Here is a 21,678-nt window from a genome sequence, read left to right on the forward strand (position 1 = left end):
ACGCGAGGAACTGGCTCAGGAGAAGTGACGAGCCGGTGTGCCCGGGGAAGGGCTCCCTGGGGATGCACCTCCTGCTCTGCCCATCTCCAGCGCCCTCCCACAGCCCGGGCGAGCTGATGTTGGCCTTTCTGGTACGCTCTCCTCCTCCTCTTCCACCCCTCCCCTCTGCAAATCCCACTCCAAAAAGCTCAGCGAGTCTCTGGTGAACAGGCAGCTCTGGCATCCCAGTGTCTCCCGCCGATGCCAGGGAGCCGGAGCAGAGGCCGTGCCGCAGGTCCTGGCAGCGCCGGGGAGGGCTCGCAGCAACCTCATTCCCTGACACCGCAACTCCCTCGGGGTGCAAAGCAGATGTAAACTCGCCCTCGGCAGCCAGATGATGTAAGGGGAAATCTTTACATGGCAAAGCGCCAGTGGAGCTGACCTCCCGTCTCTTCCCTGCTCCCAAATCCCAGCGCAGCTGTATGCCGCTGATCTCCGTGTGCCACAATTAGCCTTTAAGGAATATGGCAAGATTCTTCTAGTTGAGCAGCACAAAGGCTGCTCTAGCTCCCGCCCAGGACAGGATTGGCCCCGTATGGTTGGGTATGCAACACACTGCCAAACTCGTGCCTCCCACAGAAATGCTCTCCCTGCCCAAGGGCTGGTGCTGTGCAGCCACTTTTCCCCTGCAGAACGGTTTCTCCCGGTGCCACACAGCCCGCTGCCTTCGCTGGGACAGCGGTGTATGGGGTGACGGGGCAGACCATGCCACAAACCCCCGCCGCCCGCGGCAGAGGGTGCGCAGACTCTCCGCAGGCTTGGAGAGCAGCCCAGACCCCGTGCGCGGCTCCCAGCTCCCTGTTTGCTCCCAGCTCCGAGCAGGGTCTGAACCTCAACTTGCCACCTGCACCTCCAGGAGAGCACACCTGGACTCGGCAGCTCAGGTCCTGTCCGGCGCACGTCACCAGTGCGACCCAGCAGCTCCTCTTCGGCTTCAAACCAACAACCCGAGCCCCGCGCGACGGCAGGGATCACACTGGGCATGGCTGAGAACATGCTTGGGAGAGGTGCCCGTGTGATCTCTGAGCTTCCTCCTGCCACACGAGTGGTCTAAACGCAGGGGTCCTCCTTTGGGATCCAAGGCTTTTTCCTACATCAGCCGAGGAGCCTTGCACAAACAGGTTTTTCCCTGTTGGCTCCCACCCGTAGCGCACGTGGCGTGGGGGATGGAAGCCCTGCCTGGCTCTCCTGCCCAAGCGAAAGCAGAAGAGGCTGCTCCCACATCTGCCTGCTGGTTTAAGTGCGTTCCCACTCACTCAAGGATGCCAGAAAGGATCTGTCTTCCCTCCTGGATGGATCCCCTCGCCCTCCTCGCCTCCAGAAGGCCACTTAAGGAATACGGAGTAACTCGGTACCCTGTCACCCCACGCCGGCTCCTCCAGCCCGTGGGCAAGGAGAAACAAAGCCAGGGTGGCCACACCAAAAGCCCTGACAAGTGTCTTTGGGGGAAAACACCACCACAGCCCCCAAATTAAAAACATAATGAACCCCTACATGAAACCTGTGATTTGTCCATGAAATACCCTTGGACATCGCTCCAGTCCATACCCTGAGACACGCGCTCAGCGCAGAGCAGGGAAGCTGCGATTCCTGTGGTTGCATCCTCCCCACCACTACCGAGGCAACAAACATGAGCATGTTGGTGTATTTCGTCTGATGTGGGCACCTGCAAAACTGGTTTGACTTTTTTTTTTCCCTTTTTTCTCCCCCCCAGCAACCACAAAAGATACAAGTCTGAGTCACAGCCAACCTGAAAAACAGCCCCATGCTTCTGCACAAACTCCCCCCCAAGACATCCTACTTCAAAACATTGTTTTCTAACCACTACTAATAACCTACTTTGTAATCTACTTTATCTAAACATAATTTCCCATTAAGTGAAGTAATTCATTTTGCTTATAATCCTGCTCCTGACAGCATTTTATTCAGGGCAGCAGAAAAGACATCCTCAGAAAACAATGCAAACAAAATACACAGGGCGAGGTCAGAGGAATGTCAAAGATAAAAAGAATTTTGTGAGATGGGATGCAGAAAGCTCAGGGATCAGCCCCCAGATGTTACAAACCACCTTTATAAGCCAGGTGAGAAGTCAGCGATCTCTGGGATAAATCTGAATTAAAAAGGAGCAATAGCTACTGCCTTTATCATTAGCCAAAAAAGCCACAAGGACTACAGCGCCTGGGCAGGGGGAGAAAATAACAACCCGTGAAACTGTTACATGACCTAGATTTTGCTGAAGAAGTGCGGAAGTAATATTTTTTTTCAGCAGCATCTGCTGCCGTTTCTTTTCTTTTTCCAAAAAAGTAAAAGAGAAGGCAGAAGCCTCGTTACCATCGCCAGCCATACATCATTTACACCGAAATCATTGCAGGGCAGGCAGGGCAAAACACACGCCCTCAAAAGCACGTCCTCACCCTGCGCCTCTGGCTGTGTTTCATTTTTGAGAAGAGAAAATTGCTTTAGCCAAGAAGGAGGCAACATCTGCCCCGTTTTTAATATTTCAAGCTGACTTTTTAACCAGACGGTTTGTTTTATGCAGGTGCAGCCCGGAGCGAGTGCCTGATGTAAGTGCGAGAGAGGGTCTCTGAGGGCACCTTCCTCCGCCTGCTGGTGTTTCAGTTTGCAAGGGTTAATAGCTCTACACCAATCTCAGCAACTGTTGACACAAAATAGGTGGAGATCAGGTCTGTGCAAGCACAAAATACCAGAAAGGCAAACTATATGTAAACACACTTCAGATAGCTATGACAAGAATAGACCAAAACCTGACTTGCAAAGCAGTGACAAACCATTACTCTCCCCTTCCCTCTTTTTTTTTTTTTTTAGGTGTGTTGAGGGTACGTATTTTTATTTCATTAATTATTTTTTTTTATATTGAGGGTATTTTTCCTGACAGAAGCATCTCTTGCACTAAAAAGAAACCAAGCCCCGAGAACTGTATTTGCAGAAGATGGTGCAGAGTACTCCCCTTGCTTACAAAGCAGCATTTCCACAATACAATAGCATCCTGGATGGGTTTTTTTAAAGCCAGACTCTTGTTTTGAGACAGTGCACACCTGAATCTCAGCCTTTTTAAACAAAAAGTAGCAAACAAAGCCTTCTGACCCCTGATCCTGCAGAGCAAAGCTAGGGCAGGAGTGGAGAAAAGAGCAAGGGGCGAATGTTTGCACAATGCTGTTTCATCTTATTTCCCTGACACCTGACAGCGCATTCGTTACAGAATATTAATGCACTGACAAAAAAAAGTTCGTCAGGTACAAAAATACCCCAGAAGAGGATGGAAGGCCCGAGGAACTGAGGGAAAACAGGGGGGGTTTTGGCTGCGTATTAACTGCTCAAGCGCTGAGCACCTTGTGTTAGTCAAGACTATTGGCAGGTAAACCCTGTTTGCATCACGCGATGCTCTGCAGTGGGAACCAATCTTTCTCCCTCAAAAAAGCATCTGTGTGAATAAAATAACACCAGTTATTCTACTTGCTCAGTGCTCAGGACGCCACTAATTAGTCTGTTAGTTTGTGCAAAACGATTCCGCATTTGAAATAAATGGTGTTTCCTCTGCTGGCTTTCCCCAGCCCGAATCTGGGGGCTGTCGGAGTGATGGTTAGGGGAAATATCCTCCCCTGGCACTTGTGGGCAGGGTGAGCCCTGCTTTGGGGCAGTTTGGGATGCAAGGAGACTGCTGAGGCTAGACTGAGCAAGAAACCCAGGGTCTCTGGGCTCTCCAGGGCAAAAGCCCTTCCTATGCTCCACTTGAAGTCATAGAATCATTGAATGGTTTGGGTTGGAAGGGACCTTAAAGACCATCTAGCTCCAACCCCCTGCCCTGGGCAGGGACACCTCCCCCCATCCCAGGTTGCTCCCAGCCCTGTCCAGCCTGGCCTTGGACACTGCCAGGGATGGGGCACCCACAGCTGCTCTGGGCAGCATGGGCCAGCTCCCTGCCACCCTCACAGTGAAGAATTTCTTCCTTATACCTGATGTAAATTGACCCTCTTTCAGCTTAAGAGCCCCAGAAGCCAAGGGGAGCCCTTCCCCCAACCCCCTCTTCATCCACCTCCTCCGAGCCCCTGCCCTTTTTGGAAATCTGCGTGTGCTCCGTGCCAAGCTGCATCGCCACCTTCATCCCGCACGCTGAAACCAAACCCCGCACGTTTACATCACTGCGCTGCATTTTTAAATGGATTTACCGAACGAAAAAAAATACCACCCTAAAATCCAGTGATACGATGGCACCTGATGGCTCTAGATTCACAACTCTTCCTCCTGTAAGCTATTTGCTCAGCTTTTCTAATAATACCTTGGCTGCCTGGCAGCTCTCCAGGGCTGTCTAAGGCAATATGCAAGCTAAACATTTTTTCATCTGATTTCAATATTTTCTTATGAGTAACTATACAGGATTTTACCTAGTGAGTATTCCTGATTGCTGTAATTTAAGAACAGAGAAATAGACTACAGATGTAATATTATTATTACAATTGGCATTCAAGGTGAAAGGCATAACAATTAGCTAAGACTTAGTGAAAACATAAATGTAAAAATCTGCTTGAAAAGCTCGGCACATGGTACATTTAGAACAGCTAATTTACCACACATATTCCGAATTGCTCAAACGGTGCAACAGTTCACCAAGCAAGATCCTTTTTTTAATAGTTTTCCTGGGGTTTTGTGGGGTTTTTTGGGGGCGTGTGATTTTCATGTTGCAAACACCTACTGTCTTATTTTACTCTGGAATAACAAACAATATGTATTCGTTAAACTTGAAGCATATATTCTTTCTTATTTCTATTTTCTCCTGCTCTCGCATGGCTTCCCCATTAACAAAACTGTGTTTAAATAACACCTGCACACGTATTCTTGAATCACATAGAGAAGAAAAGTAAATAGTTTCCAAAATCTGAGGGTTAAGTTTGTATTACCGAAGTTGAGAGGATAATTTGTGAATGTTTTAACATTTACAAGTAAATAAGTACTTGTATTTACTGTATCTGATTACTGAGAAAAGTATTTGTTATGTTCTTACACAGATTCAAATTGCATCTTGACCTTTTCTCTTTTAATCTGTTTACTGCAACAAAAGCAGTAATAGATACATCTGAAAACAAGCCTGTATTTTCCTCGCCTAGGACTACAAATCCCTGCACGCGACGTGCTCTGCAAAGTGGCAAACCGAGTATCTGGCTGCTTTATTGTAGCCCGTGCTTTGGTAGGCAGCGGGGGTAAAAACCCACCCCCTGCATATAGGACCAGCACCTGCTTTTGCTGTGCTCCCTCCCCCACTTACACCCTAAAAATAGTGCTGAAGTGGGACTGAAGTGGTGCAGTGGTCATGTGCTGGCCTTCTGCACGGGGTGAGGATCGCCCTCAGCAAAGGAACTGAGCGAAGGTGATGCTGACACTTAACGCCCAGCCCCACGAAGGAACCTTCCATCCCCTCCAAGGGGCTGATGTGGGGCTCAGCACACAGGAATCACCACACAACAACATCACTTGGATTTGGGGGAGAGTGGGGTGTGCTTTAGATGCACCAAATCCCGGGCACGCTACGATAAGAGAATCACAGTGGGAAAACAGGGCCCTGGGACTGTTTTTCCAAGAGGTGGCAGGGTGGAGAACCACACAGCCGCTCCTCCTCCTCCTGCGCCTCTGCGGAGGGGTGGGCAGGGGCTTTCTGCATCTGCCCCACCTGCATCCCCCCACCTGCTCCAGCAGCATCCCCTCACCTGCGCCCCTCCATCTGCCCCATCAGCATCTGTCCCCATCTGCATCCCTCCATCTGCATGTCCCATCTGCCCCATCAGCAGCTCCCCCCGTGCCCCCCATCCGTACCCTCCCCACCTGCCCCATCTGCTCCACCTGTAACCCCGCCATCTGCAAGCCAGGCCAGGCAGGACCAGGAGCAGATGGGAAGGACCCCCTGGCTGGGTGCTGGGGAGCTATCCCCCAGGAGGAGTACAAAACCCTCCCATCCCCGCTGTGCCACCCTGCCTGCCTGTGCTGTGGCACGGAGCTTCATCCCCTGCCCCGTGCACCTCCCGCAGCAAAGCTCCACCACCACCCTCAGCCACGAGCAAACAGACAGGAGAAAATGTCCTGCTGGAGGGGAATTGTGATGGGGCTGAAAGAGTAATAAAGAATTTCTGCTTGTCTATGTCCTGGCTGTGCCAGGTACAGCAGGGTGGTCTGCTCTTCCTATGGCAAACCCATCACACACTCATCACCTGGCTGGTCTTGGAGCCCTTTTAAAATTTCTTTTTTATAAAGGTTCAGCAACAATAACTTCAGCTGTCTCCAAGGAAAATATTAAGGAAATGTATATTATTCGATGTTTTTTTCCCATGTGTTTGGTTGGGGGTTGTTGGGTTTGGGGTTTTTTTTTGAAAGCCTAGGAAATTATACACAAAGTTGAAATTTAAAGAGGCCAAGGTCATAAAATCAAGAACTCAAGAGTTAGGAAACTGTATTATTAGAGCTGCTTGCGCCCTATTCTTTAATCTCCTTTATATGCCAACAGCTCCATTACCAGCTCATGGCACAAATTCCAACAGGGCCCAGTGCCTCAGCCGCCCCAGTGACGACCCGTCTGTTTTAACAACAGGCTAGTCTCTACAATGTAGAAAATTTGATTTCTACAGGAAATAAACTTCGTCAAAGTTGAACAAATAATGCAGCAAGCAGCAAGAAAAGCAAAGCAGTCCTGGTTGAAGCAGGTGAACACTGCACCGGAGAAGAGGATTCAGCTCTGATGCTGCCTTGGGCGCTTCGGGAACTGCCGAGTAAACCATCAAGCCCAAACTTTTCACCAGCAGTGACCGATCTCCACATCTTTCCTCCACACCCAGCGCTGAGGGCTGGCAATGTAAGACACTGAGACACTCCAAACTTGGAGCTTCCACTGAAACTTGGGAGTTTTGGTGGTCGTCAGACCTTAGATGTGGGAAACGCTGTTGTTTCGAGTCATCCCACCGTCCCAGACCAACCCACCACCAGTGGCTGTGGTGGACCTGGACTCTCCCGAGCCTCACTCATCACCTGTGAACCAGCACAACGCTACTCTCTCGCTGCAAGGTAACTGCAAAAGCATCATGTAGACCCACAACCCCAGATGCACACAGGCAAGCAGAGGTCAGGGGAGGACTTGGGTATTTCAGCCGCCAGCGCCATAGGAAAGCCCAGCAGTAATTATTAATTCCATCTTCAAGCACGCTTTGAATACAGCTCAACAAACGAGGCACTGAAGAATGAGGGTAAGATAAAATATTGACTAGCTGCTCCATCATTGTCTGGTCCATGCCCTAGATAGCACAAGGGTATTTTGGAAAAAGCAGAATGGAAACATCTAATAAAAGGCTGGAGCTTTAAAGATATGAATTTTCAAACATAATTTTTTTTTTTTTATAAGAAAGATCATTTTAATGCAGTTGTATGCAACTCTGCTTAAAGAGAGTCACATATAGATATGCACATAGAGGGAAGTTATACAGGCACATTATTCTACAAATATACAGACATTTATCTGTGTGTACCTAGACTTTCCTAAAACATAAACAAGCATCTGACACATAATGTAGCCCCTGATGAGAATTGCTCTCTTTTCTCCGTAGAGTACCAGCAGTAATTATTTACCATTAGTTCTTAATGGGAAGAGGTTCAGCTGGGGATGTAGTAAACAAGAAAACTGTATAGATTGTTCAATATAGCCTGGCTGGCTCTCAGCTGAGGTACGAAGTGATTGGATCGCACCTCCTGGATATTTCAATCCCTGTTTTCATCACCAGGGAAAAGCACCTTATTAACCTGGACTTGGTCTGGTCCCTTCCACGTCCATATAAGCAACACTGTCAAGACCATACAAGCATCCCTCCTAAGTTCACGTTCCCATGCTTCCAACCCTGAGCTGCTGAGGGGCTCAACGACTAGCGAGGCACAGGGACCTCACGGGTTCGTTTAGACCAACCACACCTTGAATTCTGCTACCTTTCTACCTGCCATCTTTTTTTTAGATTTTTTTTTTAATTATTTTTTTTTTCAGCAGGGAATGGGCTCTCTCTTCCCACAACTGCCTGTGACAAAAGGACAGTCCTAAAAGGAAATGCTGGTGATTCCCAAGCAAAATCATCGCACATGGGGAAAAAAGAAAAAAAAAAAAAGGGGGGGGGCGGGCAGGGAGAAAAATCCTCCGTGAGGATTATTTCATTAGTTTAAAAAAATAAAAACTACCCAAGGAAAAGGGTCGAGTTAAAACTGTGGTATTTTTAAAGACATGCCCTACCACAGATCCATTTTCTGGCACGTCTCACATCATCACCCCATTCCTGTGACTCCTCCACCATCAATGGGAGTTGTGTGCATCAGCCCGGGGAGCCCGAACACCGGGCAGGCTGCGTGTGAAAAGCACCATTTTTTTCATTATGGCAGAGGACTGAAGTATGCAACTAGCACATACGGTAAAGGCATTCAAAATATGACAAAAAAAATTGTTCAAATGCTTTCAATCTGCAGAAAACAAATGCTCTCTTCACTGACTGCTCTGTGGCAAACTTCTAATTCCATCCAGAAAATCCAGCATTCCCAGTCTGGGCTAACGACCATGCTACCAGACATGAGTTTATGTTTTTCATGCACATTTCATGTATTCCCACATGCTGTGTTGCTGCCAATAATTTATGACTGATCTGCACCCAGCCTGCCCTTCAGCATTTTATTTAATCTCTGCAACAGTGATTTACAATGACTCATCATTAATACAAAAATGTACATGTGTGTTAACAAGTTTGGAAGAATCTAAGGAGGAAGGCAAAATTTTTTGCAAGTCGTGGCTGAATGACTTATGAGCCCGCTGAATTAAGGCAAAGCTCACCAGAAACGAGATGTTAGCTCTTCCCTGCAGCAAACAATCTAGGCCAGAAGAGTTTCTTCTCCTGCAAACCGCCTTAGAAGAAAAGGGATTCCGCAAAAGGCTGGGGGAGGGCTGCCCCACAGCCCCCAGTATTTGGGATTTGGTCACCCCGTGGCTGGATGTTTCCCCAGGACGCGCGTGTCTGTGCGCAACCCGCACGCTCGGCTGCAGCCGCCTGGTTTCTCAGCATCCATCACAAAAAGCAGGGGCTGAGCCACCACATCTTGGCATCTCTGCCCACCACCCGTGATTGAAGCGAGCTGCCACTGTCTCTACGGTGTTAAATCTTCATGCGGCTGGGGAGGGAAGGGGGATTGCCTCAATAATTTATACAATTGTAACACTACGGCAGAATTACCAAACGAGCTCAAGCAGAGGAAGCCTGCCCTACATCCACAAGACTTCACTTATAATGTATTTTGACCGGCTTTTTTTTCGTTGCACATAAGGAACGTATAAAAACACATCTGACACCATGCCAAAGTGAAAACTCCTCAAATCTGAGCCAAGACGGGTACTGAAAAACACCCCGAGAAGTCACTCGGGGAGAAATTCCACCAGCTTTAGTTCAAAGCATCCCACGTCCATCATCCTGACAAACGTCTTTGGTGGAGCATCCTCAGCCGACGTGCCTGCGGGTGCCAAACCCTACGCTCCCGAGCCCCTCTGGAGCAGCACACACTTGCTTCAGGTTAAAAAAGACCCCTGACCAACACACGGAGCTTCTCAACCGGCCAAAGTGCCTATCTGAAGGACAACCACATCCCCCAGGGGATCGCCTGGGTGAAGGCTGGAGGACGTAAAGCTGAAGGAAACAGTCATTTCTTCTGGCTGAGCCAAAATACTGTGGGTTACATTTCCTTCTAACACATATTTTATGTTTAGTGCCTTTTATTCCTCCATTTTAAAGTAAGTATCTCGGAAGCATACTTCACACCCACTAAGTATTTGGTATTTTCCTTTATTCAGTGTCTTAAAGGGCTTCAAAAAATTGATCTCCCAGGGCTGCTGTGGGGTCACAGAAATTGATAACCCTTACAAGCTATGCTTATGTGAGCCTGCCTGCGTCTCCCAGATAGTGCACTTTGTAAATTAATCCTCCAAAGGCAAATATATTGTAAGTAGCTTGTTATCTCTAAAGTACTAAATTGAAGAATACATGGGATTATATTGACAGAAATTACATTTTCTGTAATGGGGTTTAATATATCTGAAATCTCTCCCATAGGCTCCTACTCCCTCAAAGAGAGGAGGGTTTGTTAATGTAGGTGCAATGGACATCAAGAGCAAATTTATTCACTAAAATGGATTAGGCCATGTAATCAGAGCTTCAGTAATATTAATCTCTGACACTTATTGTAGGGGAAAAAAAATACTTTTGTCTGCAAACTGGCATTCCTCCCTCCCCTTTCCCCGGCAGGCTCGCTGTTTGCCTTGGCCATTTTCTGGGTATTACTTCAAAGAGGATAAGGTTTCCCATCATAAACACTAATCTAAAAATATTAGGACAATTAATTAGATACACTTAGTTTTACAAGGTATTAGATTGCAATACACTTCAAATATGACACTTGTTCTGGGATAGTGGGAGAAACCTGCATTTCGATGCAGTAACAAAGGGCAATAAATCAGATTTTGGGGTTTTTTTTATGGGGTTTGCTGTTGTGTTTTTATACTTCAGTCACCAGGAATTCTCACCGGTTGCCTTCTCCATGTCCCAGACAGTTAGCAACCCAAAATCCACTGCAGAAACACCACGGATCCCCCTTTCCTTCAAAGAAATCACTACCACAAACAGATCGGGGGCTCCAGCACCCCTTAGCTGCAGTAAGTAAGACCGCTCCACACCATACTTCAGCAGCAAACAGCCAGGCTGTCCTCAAAGTTTACCCAAACTTTCAAAAACTGGACTTTTAAAACAAACTGGTAAAGAGGCAGAAGGATGTCAGTCAAAAAGACACCCCCCCCCCCCCAACAACATTAAACCAAGCATGGCAGCATCCCAACGTAACCACACGCTCCACAGGGACGGCGCCCACCTGCCCCCTCCTTTCCACCCAACACCTAAAGCTCTTCCAAGCCCGCCACCCTCCTCATGGATGTGGCTTCTAGGGCAGAAGACGCATCCACAGTCAGGAGGAGGACCGGTACCCAGATGGGAACACACCGAAACCTGCCCAAGCAACAGGAAAACACACACGGCTTCTTTTCCGTGGTAGCAAACCTCCTCATTCCCGTAACCGAAACTGCGCACCCGGCTACATCCCTTTTGCATCAATAAACTGCTGGGGGAGGGGGGGGGAGCAGAGAAGGGCGAGGTGTGTCCTCAAAAATGCAAAGCGTTAGCCGGAGGGTGCCAGCGGCCGCATAGAAACACTGAGGAAAATTACTTACCAATTGTTCACTTGAAGTATAGTGAGCCCTGTGTCTTGTGCCAACTGCTTTTTCTGTTCTTCTGAAGGGTAAGGGTGCTACAAGACACCAAAATAAATATAAACATTTAAAACAATGCTCTTTTTTTTTTGGCCTACTTTTTATCTTAAATTAAGAAAAAGAAGAAAAAAAAACAAGCAGAAGCGGGACATCTATTATTGAAAGGTGAAAATGCTGAGGTGTGTCACTCTTTTATAATTATTAATGGGCTACTACATCACTTAATTAATGGCAGTAAAAGACAAGCCAATTATAAAGATTAGTGAAGTGGAGAAATAACTGCTCAGGATACTGGCAGTACCTTGATACTCAAGAAGGATATTTGTTGCATTAGCTGAAAGTTTTTGCACTTGTCTCAAATGACCGATTAGAGTCAAATCACCTTCCCCCCCCGCCCCCCCCCCCCTGCATTTCACAGAACAATAAAGAATGCGATAAAGCACTTCTCTGTAAAACTAAAACACACTGATGTTTTCTGAGATAGTGAAGACAAATCTTGCCAGTGCCCCAAAATAATTTGCAAATAAGATCAGCATCCTGAACATAAACAAACGCCCCGGTTTTGAACACAGGCCAACGCAAGGTCAACGATCAGCACATTTTTGCCTGACATTAACATAGCTGTGCTGCACTAATCCTAAGAGACAGAAAATAAATACTGGTTTAATTGAAGATAATGTTAAAATTCAATCATAAGTTAAGTTTCTTGTGAGAACTTGATTGCTTTCTCAGAAAATTTGCTTCTGCCTGAATACCGACTGCTTAATAAATCAACAGCAAAAACCACAGCCAAGTTTGAAATTTAGAAATGGCATTTCTGTTCTTTTCCTCCATGTAAAAAGGCAACAGCCAAATATTGCCAACATAACAATTCCCAGGAAAAACCCTGTTTTGAGGGTCTGGCTTGGCTCCTGACCCAGACACCCATCATATTCAGACCTGGTCTGCTGCAAGGTACTTGGTAACATTTTCAATAAAGCTAATTTGATGTAACTGGTTAGACCTACCCCAACACCCCATTTAGCAGCTGGGTGTCACAAAGCATTTGCTGTTATACACCCATCCCCTTTTTTCCCCAAAAAACATTCCCATACTCTTTGGACCTACTCTTTGGTGTAATATTACATGAGATGTAAGCTGAAACCTTGTAAAGCGTAAGAATTTAAAACCTCGTAAAATTCCACAATCTTATTGGTATCGTAACTATTTAGCAGATTTTATATATTCTTGTAAACAGCATAATCTGACATCTAATGGCAATGTCCCACGCCTGCATCACCTCGCTTTACCAAACAGCAATTTTTGTTGTAACACAGGCAACTTCCCTCGGCCCAGCACGCCCGTCTCAAAGCCCGTGGCCATCACCACCAAAAGATACAGGTTTTGCACCCCAGAATGGTGGGGAATTTCCCATTCTTTTAAAAAATCTGATTTCTTGACAGTAAGCCCACAGGTAACCTGTACACCTGTAAACTACCCTGCAGTGTTTTCTGCATGCGCGTGAAAGAGCCCCAGAACTGTGAAGTAAAGACACGGGACAGGGGAGGGGATTTGACTTCTTGTCTTTATGGGTAATTTGCATTTTGCACATGCGAAAATATAGCATGAATTTCATTGTCTGCCTTATATGCACGCGCATCAACAACAAACAGTGGTACTTGACTTACGTCCATCTATCCGAACATAACGTTTTGCTTCTCTTAAAACCAAAAAACCCTACAGAAATCATTTGTAACATTCTCATCTGTATAGTTTACTTCCCATTTCATTACTTTGCTATCAAGCGAGGAAAAAATTATTCTTTTTTTTTCTTATTTCACTTTGCCACCTTACATGTGATCTAATTTTAAGTAATTGAACAAACTGTGTCTAATTTCATGCAGCAAGCAATAATTACTAGACAGCCTCTAGCTATTGGAATTGAGAACTCTGTCTCCATTAAGCAATTTTCAATTGTTCTGGACTTTTTTCCAAATAGACAAGACTGGATAAAATTAGCCATCAGAATAATACAGTCACTGTAAAAATCATTGCTTTAAAAGTCCCAAACCCCAAACTCCTCAAACTGTGGTAACTTTAGGGTCATCTGATTTTATTTTTTTTTTTCTTCATATCCTAGCACAGCATAAACTTTTAATTTCATGATAAATCTGTAATTGCCATAATCACAAGACAGCCTGGGACTTCACGTAGCTAATCCCTCTTAGCTAAAGGTTCACAATGCGGCAGGCTTTTAACTATGATTTGGTGTGGTTTAAAATAATCTTAAATGCTGGCTATCCTTATTATATAAGCTTTCTGTGGGTTGTACGAGTTGTTCCTTTGTAGGCTAAAAAAAAATAATAAAAAAAAAAATGACTTGACAAAGAATCAGCATGCCACAGGCTAGGTTGCTATAAAAACATTCAAAGCCTTGTTGCATTCCCACCCACAGGGCTAGGAAGGCCTGTGCTACAGGCAAAGGCAGACATCACATTGCAACAGAGAGAAATGGGGAAACCCTGAGAACTGCCATTTTACCAAGAAATAGGAAATTCAGTCGAAACTGTTGCTTGTTGGTCTTTATTTCACCCGTGCAAGAACGACAGGTGCCTCCCAAAAGCTTTCTGATGGTTGTTTAAAGGGATAAAGACACAGGCGCAGAGATATGTGTATATGTATTTGCACATATATGTATATTATATTTGCATGTGTACGTACAAAATATACATAACAATATATAAATATATGTAAACATATATAAATATATATAGAAGTCAAATGGTTTAGTTTTAGGTAAGCCCGTGAAGAGCAGGGACTTGGACTTGATGATCCTTATGGGTCCCTTCCAACTTCAGATACTCTACGATTCTATGAAACATCTAAATATATAGATATATGAATATATACGGAAGTGTGCGTCCAAAAAGACTGTGCTGACTCTGGTTGGCAAGTCCACCTCTCACTCTGGATCACTTCGGGATATCAAAGCAAATTGTACCACTGTTCAATAAACAGTGACTTGAGACCTTCACTTTGTTGTGTACATTAGCTCCTACCATTATCTCTTAAAAGCTTAATTATTTGCAAACAATTGATCAAGATGGGAATTGAAGAAAAGAGATGCTGGACCACCGGGAGAGCTGCAATGCATTAGGAGAGCAAACAGAATTACCTTTAGGTCTTATAATCAGAATTAACGATTGGGACCGTGCGCGGGGCAGCGCGAGAGGCTGTAACGCTCTGGCTGGAGTGTTTTCCATTTGATCTGCATTAACACCTCCAGTGAAAGCCATAAAACGGTGATTACAGATGGAAAGGCTGACCCTCCTTCCCAGAACCAGCCCAGCCTGTGCATACTGGAAGACTACAGACAGGCTTTCTTGCCAAGGCCAAAGGAAAAGGGCAAATCCAAAGGGAAAAAAAAGTAGGAAGCAGGCAGGTTAAAAAAAAAAACAAAACAAAAAAAACCCCACACACAAAAAAATAAACCCACCACATTTGAAAGAATAAGGCTGACAAGAGATAAGGACTCTGAATCTGGCTCCAATATTTTCTGATCATGCCTGCTGCTGCTACAGCACTACAGAGCAGCATCCACCAAATGGTATGAGACCTAGCGCTTTTTCCCTTCCATAAATCTAGCGCTGAAATGCGGATTGTTTGGCACCATTAATGTGTTTTTGAGGCTCTGTGGTATTACTTTTAATAATGACTTAGTACAGAAAGTGATTGCTTAATAACACCATCAAAGTCTGCATGCAAATGAAAATTATCCCTGGGGGATTTGCCCAGGGTAGTATGAACAGTTAAGGAACATTTGAAAAGGTAAAAATAACTATGCAAAATATGAGTCAGAGCAGTCGTTTTAGCAGTAACAAAGAATTCAAAGTGACAGAGAGAAAAATGTAACTTTCCATCATATTCTCTCGTCACTGTTTTATGAATTGTATTTAGAGAGCAGCAGTCCTAATAACAGCCCCTTTTTAAGGCGGCCGAGATCATTTTAGCAAAACAAACAATAAGACTTCTTTTTTTTTTTTCTTACCACCTTTGACTACAGCCAATGGGTAAAGCCTCCAGCAGACACAGATGGAAAGCGTCCAAGTTTGTCTCTTAATGATACCCCTTGTCTGAACGAACTCCTTCCCTCAAACGTTCCACCCTAGGCTGCAAATGCTGGATGCCAGGACAGCGACAGACCTTATCTTATCTGTAACCCCGCTATCAGTAACACCCCCCTTCTCTCCGCCTTGCCCACCAGCGCATCATGATGGTGGCAGAAAAATAGGAAAATAATCCTGCTGGATGATGGGAGGCAAACCTGTTCCTTCCCAGCCCCAGGTTACACACTGCTCCTGGTGCCTGGGCACCAGCCCTGCCACAGCACAGGGGCAGGAGCCACCCTCAAGCAAAAGGTGGCACATTACGCTGTAAGGATGTCATGGCAAGCGTCCAGTGTCGCCCTTATCGCGGCAGTGCCGTCGCCTGGCTGCCCATGCCGGGAGAACCATTTCGGAAGTCCTTTCATCCCCTTCCTCCAGCCCTCTGCCTCCCCCAGAGCTCAGCGTAACACACCGAGGCGAGGTGACCTTGAGCTAAACTATGGTAGGTGGCGAAGAGAAACGGCCCCCTCCCCAAAACTCATGCCCTCAGGAGTGTCTATTACCCATCTTCTAACCTCAAAATAAAAAGAAAAAACCACAACGCTATCACTTCCTTGTTCCTGATGAGCCACCCAGCCTACACCTCACTCGGTCACCAGAATAAAGCCCGAGGTCCAGCCCTCCACGGATAAACTCACAGCGGTTTTATGCCGAACCCTAAATCCGTGCTTTACCCAGAGATGTGGAGGGTTCGCTACGGCAGCGGTGCAGCGTTTGCATCCCTCCCCTGCCCCTCCCTCCCCCCGGCTTGCATTTGAACTCTTCACATTAGTGATCAAGTTGATCTACGAGAAATTCTCATTATTTTTTTTAATATCCATAATGCCTTCCTATTGTCTCTCAGCTTTATGAATTAGTTTTACTGTTGCAGTGAATGCTTTTTTTGTCCCCTGACTGCACATTATCAAAGGGACACTTTGTGCCTGCCATTTGCATCACAAAAGCGGGGCATGGTGTAGTCTAAGAACAGAGCCTGAATTTATAGCAGTCGAGTCCTGGATCCTCACACATGCCGGCCTCCGAAAGAATAACGGGAGTTCCTGCCTTTGCAAAGTAGCCCAAAAAAATGGCTGGATCGCTCTTCATGAAGCCACAGATCGCAACCTGCTTTCTTCCTCGGCCACCGGCGGATTTAGCGGGAGCGATAAAAGGCAGCGTGGAGCCCCCTCGCCTGTTCCGCAGGCTGCACCGGTGGGTTTATAGACCGCTCCTGCGACCTGCTTTATATGCAGGCAAGGCTGTAAAAAGTTGCCAAGTCGAGGTGACCTGCTGGGGTAGGGGGGGGCGGGAATCAACTCGGAAGCTGCAAACTCGATCCTGTTTATCCCACGGGACTGCCTTGCACGTTGGAGGAAACACTAAACACCGAAAGGGAAGCTGTTTTATTAGAAATGCATCTACGAGGCCGGGAGGTAAAAAGCCCGTGCAAAGTTTGCACAGCCTTTTCTTGGCTGAGAGCACTGAGTCAGCCTGATAATGCTGTTGAAGTGTGAGCGAGCTTTGGCATTTAAAACTCCTCGTTGCTTTTTCAGCGCAGCAAGAAAACGCGGTCCATATGACACGGTCATGCCGCAGACAAAGCCAGCCTTTTCCTCTTTCAAAAGAAAATATTTCTTCAACTTACTATAATAGTTTAATATCCCCGCAGTCAGATTTTTTTCATAGCATTACTGTTAATAAATCCTCCTGCTGCCAGAGCTATTGAACTGCAAACTATGAATGCAAAATCAACAGGCGTGCTCGGTCTTGTAACGTTAAAAATGCATCGAAGGATGCAATGTGACGAGATGCTGCATCCCTGCATCCCTCCGGTGAGGCCGGGCGCCGCCGCTCCATTGCTGCATCAGCCCATCCCTGGGAGCTGGGGCTCTGAGGCGCTGCCTAGCCCTGCCCTTACAAAAGGGTTTTGCAGGCTGCTTGGGCAACCCTGCCAAAAAATAAAAGGTGAGGAAAGGAGGCAGAATCCCACTCTCCTGAGGCAAACACCGGGTGTAAAATACAGATCCAATAACCCAGGAGTTACAACATGGGGACGCATGTTCACGGCGCAACCTGATTAAAGAGGAGTTGGGTTTATATAAAAAACCAAATACCATCGGTTTTGCAGGCAGAGGGCTGAAAGAGATGTTTCATTTGTGAGGACTTAAGAGGAGGGGAAGAGTACTGGCGACAGCAACACTTTAATGAAGAAGTTATGCTGGGGGGGGGGGAGGGGAAATTGCTCTGTGCTTCTCTTTTTTTCCCCCGTTTGCCCTTTTGTAAATAATTTTCTTGCAAGAGTTGTCTGAGAACAAGTTTTGGCACTCGCTAACATAAATATCCTTTCCAAGGCTGATGGAGAGACATGGTATGGCTTGGGATGTGCTGCCAATACTTCTCTGGTGGCCCCATCAAATTACTCATAATGTGAGCGCTCATTAAGGAAAAGAAGTTCAGATCATCCCTTGCACAGGATATTACAGAAGTCAGAAAATGGAAAAACCTTTTAACTCATCTAATCCATCCCCTGGCTGCTACAATATTATTCCTTCCATACCATATATTATTACCCACTGCCTTTTCCAGTTGAGCTGCAGCTAGTCCAAGCAATGGTGCTTCTGCTATTTCCTTTTGGAGACACCCTGATAGACCTCAGTGTTTGGAGCTTACTCTGGCTCCTACCGCTTCCCAGCCTAAGCTGAGTCTCCGCAGACACTCCCACGCCGTCCCTGGGTAACTGAGTGGCACTGTTCCCGCCTGCAACATTCCTTTAGCACCTGTCTGCGGGTGCATGCAGAAACACACGCACGGTGCTTGCACATACAGGACAACTTCTCTTGAAGCACTTCAGAAGGATGTTTTGCTCTAGCATCAAGATTATCTGTGCTCATGTGACACGAGCGATGCGCATTCCCATCCTCTGCCCTGTCTATTACTATTACTATTACTATTACTATACTATTACCATTACCATCACCATTACTTACGATTACTTACTATTACTACTGCTACTGCTATTGCTATTACTATTACTATTATTACTACTATTGTTATTATTCTTTTGTCTTGCCACAGCCTCAAAGTAACAAAGGGCAAGGTAATTAAAAGAAAAATGGCATCCAAAAGATCAGCAAAGCGCTCTTCAGCGCAGCACACGGCCGAAACAATGAAATATCACATCCCAGCGACACGGAAGGAACCCAGGAAATGCACCAGCCGACTTGCAACCACGTTACAGCTAAAATGCACATCCCTGACCGCCGGCTCTGCAGCGAAGCCAGCACCTTTCCCAGGCGGCCGTGGGCTGGCAGGTAGCTGGACCCCAGCCTTTCCTGGGAGAGCGGCTTTGGGGAAGGAGGAAAAAACACCCCTGTCCCCGGCACACTAAAGGAAATCCTGAGTACCTGATAACCCCGTAAAAGTGCTGCTGTTGTTTTTAGGGCTGGCCTAAGACAGATTAGCCCAGGTAAGTATCTCGGAGGCAGCAGCCTTTTCTCAGCAGTAAGTCACTGCCCTTATCTACCTCAGATGACTTTCTAAACAGGCGGGCTTGGGAGCAGCTCAGCAATCGCTGGGGAACACTGGCGCTGGCGGCTGTAATCCCACAGAGCTAAGCTGAAAGCTCTCATTTGTGCTTTCTGCTCCCCCTCTCAGGTGCCTGGGGTCCCTCGGGAGCCCCGTCTGTGAGCAGGGGATAGAAGCTCCCCCACAGCGCCCAGGGTGACGGCGGGGGGGGTGGTGCTGTATGCAGCCAGGTCCCTGATGCCAGCCGCAGGCTTTAGGAGAGAGCGGGAGCTTTAGGCAGGTTTCCTGGGGTGGCAGCACCCTTGGGAGCAGCCACCAAGCCATTTGGGAAGCGTCCTGTCACAAGCCTGGCCACCTTTTCTCACGGAGGGACCAAGCAAGTCATGCAAAGAGAGTTCAAGGCAACCGCCGTGTCGAGGTGCCAACCTTCAGCGCCAAGATGAGACGGGTTTTTACATTTGAGCATTTTCTATTTGGAAAAAAAAAACCCACCCAAAACAAAACACACCACTGAGGAAGGAAATGAAAAGATAAAGCTGCTATTTTGCAACGCCGCTTTGTTGGCATGGAAAGTCCTTGAACAGATGCCCCGTCCACCATTAAATATTCACAACATATCCTTGTAAAAGAATAAAGCCCACTCAACTTATAAGCAAAACCACAATGTGTTCTTCATAAAAAAATAAAAAAAAAAGGCGCATTTACAGATCTGGGAGAGGGGGTGTGGAAAAACATGAGGAGGGAAAAGAAAAAAAAACCTAAAAAACCCAAGCCAGCAGAACACCGCCCCTCTCTGAAGAAGCAAAGACTCTTGGAAGTAGTGCGCATTCTCTGGCGTTAATTTTCCCACTTAAATTACAGTGATGCTGTAGCCTCATCTCATTAGAGATCATTGTCCCCAGTAGACAGTTGTGTTTATGGGGGATTCTTGCTGTTCCACACCTGCTGCTCAGGTTGCTACGTGATAAAGCCTGCATACAAACAGCAGTCTTGAGGTTGCTGGACTGCAACTGATGAGCCCAGGCTAATTCAGGGGTGATTATGTAGTTTACTGGACCACTAAACCTCTTTAAGCTTGTAATTACTGCCTATTTGAGTAAAGAACATTCAAAAGCAATTCACTGCATCATGCCTGCCACAGCTGGAAGCAGGCTGCCAGCAGTCTGTGGGGACATTAAAATCTACAGGGACGGGGATTTGAGCACAGCTCGTAGGCATTGACAGCGGCGGCAGCCAAGTGCGTTCACATTCCAGCTCACCTTTTCTGACCAGGCATACTATTAAAGGTGCCATGAAAACTATAGAAAAGCAATAAAGATGACAAATAATGGGGCATAATTGAAAGAACTACATTTTAATGACTCTCCCCCTCTTACCTCTCCCCTTATATTGGCTAAAAAAAAAAAAAATAAAAAAAATCAAGCCTTTTTGTCATGACAAGGGAAGGGAAAGAAAAAGCCTTTTGCAAAAGGGGAAACATGCTGCATCGCTGTGTGTCTGTTTTGAAGTCTGTTTTGAAGCTGGGGGCTTTCCTCCTGTGCTGGAGCTTTGGAAGGAATAAGTTCACTCGTAAAGTGAACGCAGAGTAAGTCTTGCTACATATTCAGCAGCAAGGCCGATGCAGAGGCACCTTAATCACTGAATCTTCATTAAATCCTCCAGGAAAGCCTCCAAGAGCAGCTGCAGACCTGGAGCAGGTACCACCCCCTGTCACGGCTGCATCACTTGCGAGCACCGAGGGATGCCCCGACCCAGCACCCTGCGGCACAGCCTTCACGGCTCCCTGCTCGCGAGGTGGGGGGCTCGTTTGGAATAAATACACATCCCCCTGATCCTATCTGCCTTTAGAGTTTGGAACCACTCGAGCTCTCCTTTTCAAGCCTGCCTCTGCCGCTCTCAATGAGCAGGAAGTTATTAAAAAAGGCGCCTTGTTTTTTTGCATAATTAGCAGCCTTTGGGAGCGGGGTCCGACGGGAAGGAGGGCAGAGCAAATGGGACCTGCGACACCGGCAGCCAGTTGGTAACGGGGATTTTTACAAGCAAGTAAACGAAGATCCGGAGAGGATTGCTCCGGAGAAAGGGAAGCCACCGATGTCACTGCCGAGCCCCGCCACCACGCTGGCTTCCCCGGGAGCTCCGAGGAGGTGGCTCCGGCTGCAGGGAGCCCTCCCTTCCCCCCGCCACCCCACAACCGTCCCCTGCCATTATACAGCCATGTGTGAGGTCCGCCTTGATGGGCCTAACGAGCTGCCCTACTACCTAACGGCACGGGACATACTCTGAAGCCTGGCAGGATGCTTGGAGATCCAGAATTCATCAGCATTGTTTCCCTGCCCTGCTGACAACTGCCACGGCTGCCTGGGAGAATGGGGTGCAGGGAACAGCAGAAATAAACGGGGGAAATAAAATCAACTGTTATTGTTGACACAATTAACCCTGGGCTGAAGTAAATTTAAGAGATGGGGCCTCTTTCCTCATCTAATAAATTGCCTTGTTTTCAAAGACATGGACATCCCATCTGCAGTATTAATCTCACTAGATATCTAGAGAGGGAAAGGGGGGGAAAAAAACCCCCGTACATGCATGAGCATGCTGCTGTTAACAAACACCAGCTTTTAAAGAGAATATAAAAGCATTCGGGAAGTTTATTCTTAAAAAGCA

At 46.8% G+C, this 21,678-nt stretch overlaps 1 protein-coding gene across 5 annotated transcripts in view; it reads right to left on the reverse strand.

Annotated features, from left to right (window-relative positions):
- Positions 1-21,678, reverse strand: part of MEIS1 (Meis homeobox 1) — a 110,280-nt gene that overhangs the window by 12,225 nt on the left and 76,377 nt on the right. For all 5 annotated transcript variants that reach the window (XM_040598460.1, XM_040598461.1, XM_040598458.1 and 2 more), the window contains one exon: positions 11,330-11,406. In XM_040598460.1, coding sequence (XP_040454394.1) covers positions 11,330-11,406 — 77 coding nt within the window. The remainder of the gene's footprint in view (positions 1-11,329; positions 11,407-21,678) is intronic.

This window comes from Falco naumanni, chromosome 6, assembly GCF_017639655.2.
Source record: "Falco naumanni isolate bFalNau1 chromosome 6, bFalNau1.pat, whole genome shotgun sequence".
Taxonomy (NCBI): Eukaryota; Metazoa; Chordata; class Aves; order Falconiformes; family Falconidae; genus Falco; species Falco naumanni.